The sequence below is a fragment of the Schistocerca piceifrons genome, chromosome 2, assembly GCF_021461385.2.
Source record: "Schistocerca piceifrons isolate TAMUIC-IGC-003096 chromosome 2, iqSchPice1.1, whole genome shotgun sequence".
NCBI classification, from domain to species: Eukaryota; Metazoa; Arthropoda; class Insecta; order Orthoptera; family Acrididae; genus Schistocerca; species Schistocerca piceifrons.
The window spans coordinates 699227793-699242965 of NC_060139.1; the positions used below are offsets into that span (position 1 = coordinate 699227793).

The window sequence follows — 15173 nt, forward strand, 5'->3', positions numbered from 1 at the left end:
TAATAAATATGGGAACCTTACTTTTGGTACAACCCTCGTATAACAAATAAACCTGAAGTACTGGAGCCCTGCCAGATGTTTTGTTTCAAAGCTCCCTCTATGGATGTTCTCTCTCTCTCTCTCTCTCTCTCTCTCTCTCTCTCTCTCTCTCTCTCTCTCTCACACACACACACACACACACACACACACACACACACACACACACAAGAAGGTGGTGGTTAAGAAAAATGGAGGACACTTTACAATTGTTGGAAATTGTCAGAGGTATTGCAGAAACATCTTTGTCCTGAACTGTGTTACCATCAGATCCATTGTGCAGGATCTGCTACAGTCCCTATAACAAGAAATTTAGTGATAACCCATTGGAACGATCACCATCATCAGAATGTAAAATTGAAGAAGACAGTGCAGATATTTATATACCCCTGTGTAGTGCAGATATTTATATACCCCTGTGTAAAGTAGCTGACACCTTGAGTATTAGCATTTCTGTTGTAGCCCCCAATATATCTCCCCTTAAATGCCCAGGCACGATAAGAAGCACAAGAAGAAAATGGTACGTACAAAGGAAAGTGGAAGAACTTGAAAAAAGCTAGACACAGGCAACATCTTCAAAAATTTATGATGTATAAAGTTGCTGCACTTTGTGCAGAACCTGAAGGTAGTGTCGTGCATCCAATATGAAGTGTAGTTTCAAAACCTGAACGCATTATTTTAATTTCAAAAGCCTAAAAAAAAGTGTTTGGCGGTGTCCAGATTCATACTGTGGGCATCCAAAGCATGATATGCTATATGTTGCTCTAGAGTATTACCTAAGTGGTGACGAAGACTGCAGCAGGCAAAGTCCTAATCAGGCTGGTGTTATCTCTGTTAGTGAAATTGATGAAAACATAAAAAGATACATGATAAGATCAATAAGAAAACCGTATCTCCCAATGAAAAAGGAGAACCTAAATTTAGAAACTCGCCTCTCAAATTCTACTCCTTATGATCAAATTGGGTGAAATGCCACCCATTGAAGGAAGTATGCACATGTACTTGAAACTTATTTGTTCCCGAATAAGCAGTGCCACAAGAAACAAGTTAACAGAGAGAAGGACCAGATGTTTTTGAGAATATGCCAAGAGACCCAAGATAAATGCTAGTTGCAAGAGTGTGCAGTGTGTCCTGGCACTGAAGAGGCTGACCATTTAAGCATTACACCTTCAGGATAGTAATGATAATGTAACCTATGCATTGTGGGAAAGAGGAGAGTTGGTGAAGAGGACAGTGGAATTGGGAAATTTGCTACAAAGGTTGGGTACTGGGTCACATGAAAGGAGTAGATCATCATTGTATCTGCAGGTTTCAGAGACAGGCCATAGCAGAAGTAAATTCAGTGACATCTCAGACCACGTTGCTTTGCAGAATGAAGTTCAGAGTTACCACTGGCATACATCACAAGTGTCAACATGCACATGCTTTTAACTTTCTTGGAATATGCACATTATGTAACTGATGATGCAGCATTTCATTTTAAAAACCACTTTCAGCTTTGTATGCTTGGTAAACATAGTACACACATTAAGACAAAAAAATGGATATTTTTAGCATCTGATCATCGAGAAAGTGCATGTGATGGTGTCAGAGGTCTCTGTAAACATCTTGCAACATGATTTAATGTCCAGCATGAAGCTGTTGGTCCTACAAGAGATGCTATTCAATTTGTACCGACCATATCAAAATTATTGCAAAACACGAAATTTATATTTCTAAATGAAAGTCCATTTAAATAAGCGACAAGAGTGTCTGCGACGAAGCCAGCGGTAGGAATTCAATCAAGTCACTGCTGGGTTGCATCCCGGAATGGCATATACATCGCAAGAACGATTCTCTGTGAAATGCAGCCTGTTACTGTGTGTGTGTGTGTGTGTGTGTGTGTGTGTGTGTGTGTGTGTGTAATGCACACACCTCAGTATACTTTAGAACACTTTGTTGTGAGCAACTTCATTTCTCATGTAGATAAATCAGTGGTGGGTGGGACAAAGAATTAGTGCCTCATGAGCTGCAAGATTTAACTATCTCCTTTATGACACCTCATGACCTGGCAAATTATTCCAAATAGCCATCAACAGATCAGTGTGCAGTTCCGATTTCCCAAGTACTTCTCTTGCTGGATCATTCTCCATCTGCAAATCTCGCTAAGCTATAAGCATTAAATGAGGGGCAGATGGAAAAAATTAACTACTTCCAACAGTGCAGTACTGATGGTTAGAGTGCATACAATTTTAATTCATGAAATCAAACAATGGAAACTCCCATGTAGGAATATCAACAATGTAAGAAAAGATAGATTGCTACTTACTATAAAGAAGACACAATAAGTTGCAGAAAGGCACAATTAAGACACACTTAAAAAAAGCTTTTGGCCTCAGCCTTCATCAGCATAAGAGTAACACACAATTCACACCCACAAGCAAGCACACCTCATGCACACGTAACAGCTAACTCTGGCAGCTCAGGCCAGAATGTCTTTAAGAAGTAAAATCATGACAAAATTATTGTAAATAATATCAGAAACCAAAGAAAGTATATACAAAGCTTTTGCTATACCTAATTTTTTAATAAAATTCTTGCACAAAATGCACAATTACTTCCCACTGACTTATAACTCTGTAAAGTAATTATTTTGACAACATGTACCAGTTTTTCCATTACATTTACTCAATACCAGCAAACAACTTAATTTTTTAAGTGTCCAGTGTTTTTTGACCTTGTGAGTAGCTAGAGTTAACAAAAATTTCTCAAACTTCGCACCATAAAATATTGCCCAATCTGACTGTACACACCACAAAGTACGGCGACCAAATAACATATGCAATTTTTAGAATATTCAGGGTGGGTTTATTAGAGAAAATAATTTGTAAAGATTCACAAAATTTAAGATTTTCTCACCTTTATGTAGAAATATTTTGACAGCTTAAGAATTTCAGGCATTAATATTGTAGCTGACAGTTAGCAGTCTTCCATTTTTATCATCTCTCAAGACAGTTAATATTCTGTAACTACTGACATTTTCAAAACTTGATTCTGAAGTCTGCTAAAAGTTACAAATTTCCATTATTTATTTTTCCAAATTAAAGATAGAAAAAAGCTCAGAAGTGTGTATGTGTTAATGATGTCAGATGGTGCATTGGTTGTAGTTTTTCTACTTTCTCCTTCACAACATCATTTTCACAAATACTCTCACATTTGGCAAGGTCTATAACATTTTATCTACCCATCATTTTAGTTTTTGAGAGGTGTCTTGTGGAACTCCCAACATTGTCTTTAAATATGTCTGCTTGTGTCTGTATATGTGTGCGAGTGTATACCCGTCCTTTTTTTCCCCCTAAGGTAAGTCTTTCCGCTCCCAGGATTGGAATGACTCCTTACCCTCTCCCTTAAAACCCACATCATTTCGTCTTTCCCTCTACTTCCCTCTTTCCTGATGAGGCAACAGTTTGTTGCGAAAGCTTGAATTTTGTGTGTATGTTTGTGTGTGTATCGACGTGCCAGTGCTTTCGTTTGGTAAGTCACATCATCTTTGTTTTTAGATATATTTTTCCCACATGGAATGTTTCCCTCTACTTTGCAACCACGATATAAGACGTTCACTCTTGACCTGTATTATCAGAGATGAAATTGCACAGCAAATAATGTGATACTGCTCCAGTTATCAGACGTATCTAGAAAATCGGGTTCTCAATGTTCAGTCTAAGGATGCGCATTGTCTTTGCAATGGTCACCCTAGCAGAGAGAGAGAGAGAGAGAGAGAGAGAGAGAGAGAGAGAGAGAGAGAGAAGCATGAGCTGCACCTTAGCTCAGAGATGGTTAGAAACAAATTTCCATAGCAAGAATATAGGGACTGCTGGACTGTAAATATCTTGCATCATTAACATACGATTAACTTAACTCCAGCCAAACAGGCCTTGAGGGCCCCACAGGCATCACAAAGCGGGTATGGAGGGGCATGTGGTCAGCACACCAGTCTCCCGGCAGTATGTCAGTTTACATTAACATATGATGATCATTTGAAAACTTTTTATATGATGGTTGGAATTTTAATAGTGGCAATTATTTATTTATAGCTTGTACAACATAGATACATTTAAAAATTATAATGTCTTTTAAAGTGGTTGCCAGCATAGTGTATAACCCGTTGCTAGCGATGTGGAAGTTTTAGGATACCTTTGGCAGTGCCATTTGAGTTTATAGTTCCAAGGGACCGGTCTATTCCTTCAGCTGATTTTACAAGGGCTTACACTCTGGGGAGAGTGGTGGGTGGCGCATTACTTCTCAGCTTCACTGACTGAACAAATCTGTCACAACTTGGGCCATAAGCACCAAAGCATTGTCCTGTAAAATGATGGATGGGTTCTGCAGAGTGTGGCGCCACTTCTCCCTTTATGCTAATCGCAGGGCGTGCTCTCAAAATGAACAGCTTAGAGACAGAACTGGCAACTTTTTTTTGCGGGGTCCATCCATCATTTTGCAGGAATATGACTGATTTGTTCAACTGATGAGGCCGGAAAGTGCTGTACCAGTACCACCTGTCACACTAATTCAACTTAAGCCCTTGTGACTTTCAACTTTATTCCTAATTTTAAAGAAACACTTCATGGTATTTACTTCAGAATTGTTACAGAGATTCGTCAGGCACTAGACCGTTCCTCTTGAACTATCGATGTAACTGGCACTGCTAAGGGTACCTTACGACTTCGACATCACTGACAGTAGATTACACACAATGCCGATGATTACTTTGAAGGACAGAAAGTTTTAAAGATGTATCTATTTTGTTAAGTTGTAGGTAAATAGTTGTCACTATTAAAGGCCCAACCCTTGTATTTAACAGCTCTGATGTGTGGAACAAAAAATGTTACTGAAAATATATGCTGAGGCAAAGAATTTTAATGACAAATGAGCATGGTAACAAACCCAACTGCAATAATATATGAAAAAGAGGGGGAAAATAAACTGTTTGATGGCCATTACCAACTGCACACACTTTTATTCTCCTACTCTTTATCTATGACACACAGCTTACCCACTATTGCAAATAAGTACGTTAATAAACTGTAACTTATTTTCTCCCAAAGCAAGCACCATCTGGAGAGAAGAGAGAGTTGCTCATATCTGCTGTGAATGTGTTCTTATGGAGAGGTTAACAACACATTTTGGTTTCAGACTAAGTCTCACACACGATGCTAGATCTTCCCATTTTAAGCAACTGAATATCGATAAAATCATTGCTTCTGAATTCAACTTGCTAGGAAGAAAGTTTACATATTTTGTACATATATTCAACAATATCCAATTGGTGTTCATCATCTTTCCTATTCAGCTACAACATAATTAAACTATCTTAAATGTAGTTATTTATGATTATATAAGGTTTTGATTTCAGAAGATGCACAGTTCCATATGAAGACTGCTTAAATTTCATGGAAACCATACAGCTTCAGCTAAAAATGTCTGAACACTAACAATATTTGGCATCGCTAGTATCTGTTAATAATAATAATAATAATAATAGCAGACAATACTCCCATTAATAAAAAGTTTTTAATTGCAGCAAATAACTACCTGATCAAGTATGTAATTCCTCCTCCGTCTTGAAGCAACTTCCAGTAGTTTATTGAGACACTTTGTGCTGTTATCAATAAGAACGTCCCATCGTCCAGCGTAGTTTCTCCTCCTCGGCAGACCCATTACCTAAACAATGTATAGTTCTTTAGGCATATGAAAACAGTTTATTCTGCAGTACTTCTTTGCAAATTCTCAAATTTCATTTTTTATTTAAAGCATTAATTTCCTAATATTGGAATATTTTCAAGTTTCTAATGAATTTGTACATCCACTGTAACAATCATTAGTTAACTTACAGGAGACATCACACTAATACTGTAACATGCCAATACCCTTTATAGTGGTCTCAATCCTGCAAAGGAGAGAGTCTACAAGTTTACTCAGGTATGCCATATCTAGCTGAAACTAATCAGCCACTCACTCGTTACCTCGTAGAGCTACCAACTGAATGTTGATTTATGTTACACCGACAATTCCAAATAGTTCTAGTACTTTCTGTGGAATTATAATCGGGTGGTTTATCAGGCCACATGTGGCGTGGCAGGAACTTTTGTGTGCATCTCTGAACACGGCTGTTATCTGGGAAGATGTAGAAAAAAAGTAATACTTTGATCATTAGGAGTGTTGACATAAATAGCCTGGTATATGGTAATTTGTAATATAACTGAAGCAGCCCACACCATGGTACAAAAAAACACCCCAAAAACACCACAGAATCAACTCCTGTCTGAATTACACACCACTGGCACAGTTAGTTAAACATTTCACTGGGCCATAGGTTCACTCTCACATTTTTTGTCATTTGAAGAAAGACAAAATCTCAACTTATTGGTCCACACTACATGCTTCCAGATAGCTATTGTCCCGTTTCTGTGTTGACTGACCTACTGAAGAGAGCTTTTTGCCGCTGTGAGCAATGGCTTTGTGAGAAGTACCCAACTCCAAATTATTGCAAGCAACTACTTTTGCAATGTTGCTTGGAAACTGGCTGAGATAAACCAGTATTCACAAACAGCAGCAATTCTCGATTGGTTTGACGGTGACTGTCATTGACAGATTATGACTACTTCCTTCAGTCACAGGGCTTTCTTCAACCATTGTTCTTCCACTATGTTACATGGCTGTGAGTGGTATACCTTTCGGTGTAAACATGGTCATCCGAGAAACATAGCAAGATCATGATGTGATTTGCTTCTCACAAACGCAATATAAATTTGAGTGTCACTAATGTTTAAATAATGACTCACTGATGAGAGATTACCCACAAATGATTGTTGTTTCCATACTGCCAAACTTTATTCTCACAGTGAGATGGTAGTGCCTTCCTGGACAATTCATTTATGGGCTTATCAAACAAATGGAAACTCCTGTCCCATATGCCTGTAATCGATCAATGAATTAATTTCCAAATCGGTTTACATTAGTGCTGCTTGAAAGCGAATTAGAGTTTATCATATAAACTGCACCATTAGTTAACGTTATAGCAATTGTCCCTTCATTGTTGACATATATTCAAGATAAATATTTACATGCTAGGAGGCAACGACAAAAATAAAAACTATGGAAACAGGGGAACTACCTTCTCAGTTCTCTAGCTATAAACAACAATACTGGTTTCAACATTGTAATGCGGGCAAAAACCTCAAAAACTGGAAAAAATGCAATTCCGTAACGGACTATGATTCTAGATTTAAGATTTAAGGTGAGGTGTGTTGTCAATACCACTATATTCACCACAAAGTTGTATTAAAAGGTTACACAAAAGAGGACAAGAATGACAGCATAAGACAATTTGCTACAAAAAGGCCATTTTCACTCCTTTCTACCCAACTAAATGTGACAATGTATGACCTTCGGTCTTTAACTCCTTCCCCTTGCAATACTGTGTCAGGTTTATATGATTATTAGAAGCTCATGTAGTACAGGAAAAAACGTAAAACCTATTACTAATAGTTGTCATTTCCCACATTATGTATCACTTTTGTCTTTTTACTTACCATGCAAAATGCTTAAGCTTCCAGTAACTACACCCCCAATTGCTAATGATACAGTAGTAAGACAGAGTATCATTTTTGACAATCCTGGCACTGCCAAATGAACAGAAATGCCACAATCTCACAGCATCATTCAATGTAAAACCTAATGTCTGTTATCAATTTGGAGGGGTTGGGATTGGAGAACATTGTGTAGTGTAAGATGTGGACTGAACAAAATGCTTGAGCAAATACTCAACTTTATTGAAAAGTGCAGGCAAAACTTCATGGAACTGGATGAGAGAGTTGCTTGAGAATCTTAAATTCTGTATTATATAGTTTAATTTTAGCTTCCTCCCCAACATCCTCCAGCCTTTTTATTCTTTGGCCAAAGAAATTCATTACTGATTCCAAAAGCTTGTACTGTTTTCAGTCTCTTATCAGCCAGATGAAACTTGCCACTACCAACAATGCCTAAACGGAATGCAGGTATATCATGAAGGCAATGAGAAGAAAGGAGCACATTAAGTGTGCTCCTTCCCCTCGGATTGCACAAAAGATGTAGTAGAAAGATGTCAAACAGCAGTTTGTTTTCGGAGGGTAGTGTTCGGCAAAGTAAGAATCACTAAAAGATTCAAGTGTGTGCATCTTTGGTCGACATTAAATGTTTTATAAAGTGGAACAGTTTTTTCCTATTCACGGAAATTTGTATAATGAATCTGACAGAAAACTTTCCATGATGAAACAGGTATCTAGAAGAGCTGACACAGTGTTTATATTATGAAATGATTGCCAATGCTTCCGAAAGTCATAAATTCACCTATGAACTATTTCCAGAAGTGTGCGTTTTTAATTTTGAAACGGCTTACATTGGACCAGTGGCTATTAACAGGAACAAGATGCAAAACATTCAACATTTCCTTTTTTATATTCTGCATGAATATCGGTATTTCTAAGATGCCTTGATGAAATTGCCTGTGCATAACGCTGCTGGTACTGCTGATATTGATGAAATGATTTTGTATGTATTCTGAGCACTATGGGACTTAACATCTATGGTCATCAGTCTGTACGTATTCTGATTAGCGTCATAGTAGCGCAACAATGCAAAACACTACTAAAAACTTAACTTGACCAAATGTATGAATATCTTCCTCAAGAAAAGGACCCTTCTACAAGAGGCTGGACATACTTCTTTCATAATGTTTTCCTTCATTCCTGAAAAATTAAGATTTCGGAGTAAGGTCCTTTTGAAACTGACTATCATATATGGAGCTTTTTCTTCACTGACTACAGATTTGCAATTCCTCAAAATTGTGGGGCACCCGAAGATCCAATTTTCTTCTTACAACACAAAACCAACAATATGTGACCTGATAAAGTCACTTATCTCTACTAACGACGTGTTATAAAAAGTTAGGGTTAAGAGAAAAATTCTATAGCTCTGACCCTTCGGAAGATATTAAGTAAGTGTGATATATTAAATTGGAATGATTTTAAACAGTTACATAATGAGTACACAAAATTTCTATTGCCTCAATTCACAAAATGTGAAAGAAAAACACAAGATTTTGTACCTTCATCTTATCAATCAAGTTGTTGGTGCCCAATACATTGTATTTCTTGTCTGGGTGTTTCATATACCACTCATTTGCCCATGTCGTTTTACCGCAGCCAGGAAGACCACACATCATTATCATCTGAAAAAATTGTATCAAATAAGCATAAATGAAATTTGAGCAATTTATACAGAATGAACAACATACATTAAAGCCTAAGCAATTAAATGAAACTTGTGCAGAGCCAATAAAAAAGATACGACTTAAATATCTGCCTCCCCTCGAAAACCCAAGCTTTTTCTTAATACAAAGGGCTGTTTTGAAACAAATGGGTCAGTATTTTTCTATCTGAAATTACAATACAATAATTATAATAATTATTTCTTTTTTCAAATCTTAAATAAGAATGCATCAGCAGGGGACACAGGTCTATTTATACACATAAATCTACAGATCATTATTATATGCACGACTTCCAACCCACACTCAGTCCCCAAGAGCCCTCTACTTCAATAATTATAACTATTAAATGAAAGTTGGATATAAATAAGAATAGACTTCTGTGTGAAAACCTGTATGTACACTATTTTATTGATTTTATCTGGATGCTCCTGTCCAGAAGTTTATCTGTTACAGTGTTCAGTTCTTTGTTCCTTAGATGCATAGCTCAGAAAGAGTTTTCTGCTTCATTAGAATGCAAGATAATGTATATCAGGGAGAGGAAACATGTATGGAAGCCAGAGGAATACTGTTACAGCAATGCAGTTGGATGCTAGTACATTTTATGTTATATGGCGGTTAAAAGACCACCTTGTTACCATTGCTCAAATAATACATACGGACTGCCCTATCACCAATTTTTTTTTTTTTTAATTTATTTTGACGATATATCACATTTTACAGAGTCAAACTTTGTTGCGCCACAAAAATATATTCAATGGCTCCCGTTTCCCAAAACACCTTGCAGTATTTAAACTTCCACGCAAATTAAAACATAGTGTCAGATTGGGACTCAAGCCTGGGACTTCTGCTTTTGTTGGTAAGTGCTCTACCACAGCATTACTCACCACCCACCCCCACAGCTTCACTTCCATCACTACCTCTCCTCTAAATTCCAATCTTCACAATTCTAGAGCATACTTTACAGAACTAGCACTCTTGGAAAACAGGGAAATACACTGCACCAGAAACTTATGAGTAGGGACAGGGAAAGATTATTTTTAAAGGCTATTTCAGTGTTTTTCTTGCTAATGCTGGCATTTTCTCCTGACAGTTTATTTTTCGCTTCTGTTCTTAATTTCTGCCTTTATGAAAAAGAAAAATATATCAAATGTGCAGTTGAGTGAAGTGTTCAATAAATTCTAGCATAGAATAAGATATGATGGCATGCTGAAAAGTAATGCCTCCGAATTTATGTCAATCTCTTAAAGCTTTTTTAAATCAAACAATCTTTATTAACATTATATTTTTGTTCTTCGTATCTACGTATCTATTTCTCAACGTAATCACTGCGACGAGCAACATATTTCTCCCATTGAGAGAGTTTGTTGATACAGTCACTGCAGAATGTTTGACTCTGTTGACATTGGCACAACCTGATCTCTACTTGCTCTGCTTCGTCACTATCAAAGTGAAGTACTAGAAGTCCTGAAAACAAATGAAAATTGGGTGAGGGCCAATTAAGGACTGTATGGATTACAATAGATAACAGGGGAACTCAACATGTATGAATGTTGTAGCACTCTTGAGATCTGGCACCGTCAGGATCTGTGTGTGGATGGACTCTTCGAATTCAAAACTAAATTACAGCAAGCAGCGGCATCAACAGTCACGTTCTATACCGCCATGTTACAAGGTACAATTCAAAGCCCTCTAGTGGCAGAGTACTGCAAATATGTATGCATGCACAATAAAGATGTAGAATGTTGATGATTGTTTTATTAAAAAAATTTAGAAGTTTTCACATAAAAATTCAGAGGCATTACTTTTCAGCATGCCCTCATAATTTTAGAGACACTGAAGGGAAAGTGTCGTTATATTGTCAAAATGTTGTTGTTCAGGACGTCTTAAAAGTGCTTTATGTTGACATATTCCTTCAATGCTGAACACACTGTCATTTAAACTTCATCAAGTGTCAAGGTAAGTCACAAATAACACCACAGCAAACTGCTTTCAGAACTGGCAAACTTTGTTGAAGTCCTATTCTCACCTTAGGAACACAGATGAAGTCTTGGGTAAGAATCTAAACACTGTTGTGACATTGGTAGATCTCTTTTCCAATTGTCACACTATAGACCAAAACATTTTGCTCTGTAAAGCTATACAGAACATTCCTAGACTACCATTTGGTTCAAATAATTCTACTTCCACTATGAATTCTATGTATTGTTTGATGACTGAAAAGGCACATGGGAAAAGCAGAATTGTTTACCACAAAGGGCTGTGCTAGCACCAACACGGTTCAACCTACAAACAAATGATCAGTGACTTTTGCTAGGTGCCAAACACTTTATGCAGATCTCGTTCTTGATATATAAGTACGAACACTTAAGAACCTTTAGTTAAGTTTCCATATATCAAACAGAATGATCATTTGGTGTGATTCCTGAAAGAGTACACTTACTTTTACCTTCCGTTAATGTGTTAATGAATTCTTGGAGTCTGTTTACGATTGTGTATTTAGCGTGACAAAGCAATGACTGGATGAACACCAGAATGCATAAAATGTAGTAAAATGCCCTGGAGAGTTTCTGGTAAACTAAGAGAGACTAACATGTCTAGAAAGGAAAGTTCAGTCGATGTAAGTAACCAGCTTTGATCAACAGACGTGACACTGATTTAGTACTGAAACCACTGAAAAACAGACTTTCAGTGAGCAACGGAAACACTCATATTGGGAATTGCTAGCAAACAGGCTGGAGTGGAATTCAGAATTTTAACTAAATGAAAATTAAATTGTGAGTAGAAGGACATTTAGTTGGGGAGACATAGGAACCACAACAGCACTTTGCAGGGTTCTAACAAAATACAAAACGTGACCTAAAAGAAGGTGCGTAGATGACATTAAAAAACAAGCAAGAACAATGCTGTTAGCATTTCTGAAGGCAGCAATGCATGAAGATTGTCTTTACCCAACAATGACTGTTGGATGGATGTAAATTGTAGACTGATAATTTAAAACAAAGTTAACAATGAAATCTTTTTATACTTGTGATCACCGCATTTTCTTCTTTTTTACGGAGATCTGTTTGGAAAAGACTTACCTGAAAATATCTACTGTACTATACATTAGATAGTAATAATGTACGAAAAGATAGAGTGCTACTTACCATAAACAAGGCATTAAGTTGCACACAGGCACAATTAAAAGACACACACAAAGCTTTTGGCCAAAGCCTTCATCAGCAACAGAGAAACACACACACACACACACACACACACACACACACACACACACACACACACACAGCAGCTCGAGCCAGAATGTAACATCACATGGGATGCAAAAAGGAATCTGGAGGGGCCAGTGAAGGGGAAGGGATATTAGTGTACAAGCAGGGGACAGATGAACGCTGTCAGGTGCAGCGTGCACAGACAAGAATTCCAATAGTTGCTGCGTCAGGAGGTTGTGAGGCCAAAAGGTGGGGGAAAAACAAGTAAAAAAGGAGAGGAGCGGCAAAAGATAGATGGGTGCAATGGCAGCAAACACAGAGGATGCAATGGCAGCAAACACAGAGGATGGGAAATGAAAATGGGGAAGAGATAAGACGGATGGGTTGCAAACTGTTGGGTGGAGTGTGTAGGGACAGTATGTTACCATAGGTTGAAGCTAGGATAATTACAGGAGCCCATCTGGGCAGTTCAGGAAAGCAAGTGGTGGAGGGGAGGATCCAGATGGCTCAGGTAGTGAAGCAACCACCATTTAAATTAAGCTTAGTATGTCCAGCTGCATGTTGTGCCACAAGGGTGTCTACTTTGCTTTTGGCCACAGTTTCGAAATGGCTGTTCATCCTGTTGGACAGCTGGGTGGTAGTCATATCAATATAAAAAGCTGTGCAAAGATTGCAGCAGAGATGGTAAATGGCACGACTGCCTTCACAGGTGGCCCAGCCACTAATCGGGTAGGATAAACCTACGACAGGGCTGGAATAGGAAGTGTTGGGTGGATGGATTGTGCAGGTCTTGCACTCGAGTCTTCAACAGGGATACATTCCTTGTGCCAAGGGGTTGGTACTGGGATGGGGGTTGGCATAGGAATGTACTAGGATGTTGTGGGGACTGGATGGCTGATGGAACACCACTTTAGGAGGGGGAGGGGGGGGGGGGAGTGCGTTGGGCAGGATAATCAAATCCCTGCGGAAGGATTTGGTTCAGTTGTTCCCGTCTGAGATGGTACTGGTTGATGAATGGGACAATCCTTTGTGGCTGGTTCTTGGGGTTGGGTGGAGGATTGGGTGTTTGAGGGGAAATGTTACAGGAGAGCTGTTTGCAGACTAGGTCTGGGGGATAGCGTGTCTATCTGAAGATGCTGGTGAGACCTTCAGCATACTCAGCGAGAGTGTTCTTGTCACTGCAGATACATCATCCCTGGGTGGCCAGGCTGTAGGAGAGGGATATTTTAGTGCCAAATGAATGACAGCTGTCTAAATGCTGGTACTGTTGGTGGGTTCAATGTGGACAGAGGTGTGGATGGAGCCATCAGAGGGGAGGTGGTCAATGTCTAGGAAGGTGGCACACTGGGTTGAGAAAGACCAGGTGAACTTAATGAGTGAGAAAGTTTTGAAACTGCGAAGGAACGGAGATAGTGTGTCTTGGCCCTGAGTCCAGGGCACAAAGATGATTCCAGTGAACCTGAAAAGATGGCCAATTATATAGTTGGCATCGTGGAGGGAGCGCCATGTGGGTGCCCATGGCTCTCCTACAGATTTGTATGCCTTCCCTTCAAAGGGGGAAGTAGTTGTGGGTTAGGATAAAGTTAGTAAAGTGTATGAGGAATGGGGTAGTGGGTTTGGAGTCTGAAGCATGTAGAAAAAGTTAAGTGTCCAACATCAGCAAGACCATGGGCATGATAGATGTTGGTGTATAGGGAGGTGGAGTCAACAGTGACGAGTAGGGATCCTTGAGGTAAAGGAGTGGGGTGGTGGACAGTCAATGAAGGAAGTGGTTGGTGTCTTTGACCTAGGGGGCTAGATTATGGGCAATTGGTTGGAGGTGTTTGTCAATGAGGGTCGAAATTCTTTCAGTGGGGAATAATAACCGGCCACAATGGGGCAGCTAGGATTTTTGGATTTCGAGTAGCATGTAGAAGGTGTGTGTGTGTGTGAGATAGTGGTGAGGAGGGAATGAATTCAGGGGAGAGGACCTGAGAGAGCGGGAGAGCCTGTGGCTTTAAGCAGGGTCTGGAGGTTGCGTTGGCCTTCTGCAATGGGATCACTCTGGCAGTTTATAGGCAGAGGAGTCAGATAATTGGCAGAGGTCTGCCACGTACTCACTGTGATTCATAACAACAGTGACGGAACTTTTGTTTGCAGATGAGGTGATTAGCACAAAGAGGTTATGTATGGCTATTCTATCTTTTACTGAAACGTTGGTGTTCTGAGGGAGGAGCTTGGGGAGACGCAAGGAATTCCTGGAAGGTGACCCGTGGGTGGTTAGGTGGGAGGGGGGCAGGATCACAGTTGGATGGTGGTATGAACTGGAAGAGGCAGGGTTCAATTTTGGGATTATATTGGTTTTGGCTGGAGTGACTGGTGGCAAAGAAATTTTCCCATTGCAGGGAATGGAAGAAGAAGAGTAGATCTTCGACAAGTTCATCATGGTTAAATTTGAGAGTTCAGTTAAATTCGAGAGTTGAGCTAAGGGCGAGTCCTTTGATAGGACAAACTTCTGTGGAGATGAAGATTTTGGTGGTAAGGTTGACAGTATTACAGGAATGCTTTGGCTCTATAACATCTCCATGATCTGGACTCGGGGCGAACACACCGTATCTCCATTCCTTCACAACCTCAACACCTTCTCTCCCATCCACTTC

General features: G+C 39.1%; 1 protein-coding gene across 1 annotated transcript in view; it reads right to left on the reverse strand.

Annotated features, from left to right (window-relative positions):
- LOC124776978 (heterogeneous nuclear ribonucleoprotein U-like protein 1) overlaps positions 1 to 15173 on the reverse strand; it is a 127269-nt gene that overhangs the window by 40593 nt on the left and 71503 nt on the right. The window contains exons 9-10 of the mRNA XM_047252218.1: positions 9161 to 9283; positions 5608 to 5736 (exon numbers count right to left, since the gene is read on the reverse strand). Coding sequence (XP_047108174.1) covers positions 5608 to 5736; positions 9161 to 9283 — 252 coding nt within the window. The remainder of the gene's footprint in view (positions 1 to 5607; positions 5737 to 9160; positions 9284 to 15173) is intronic.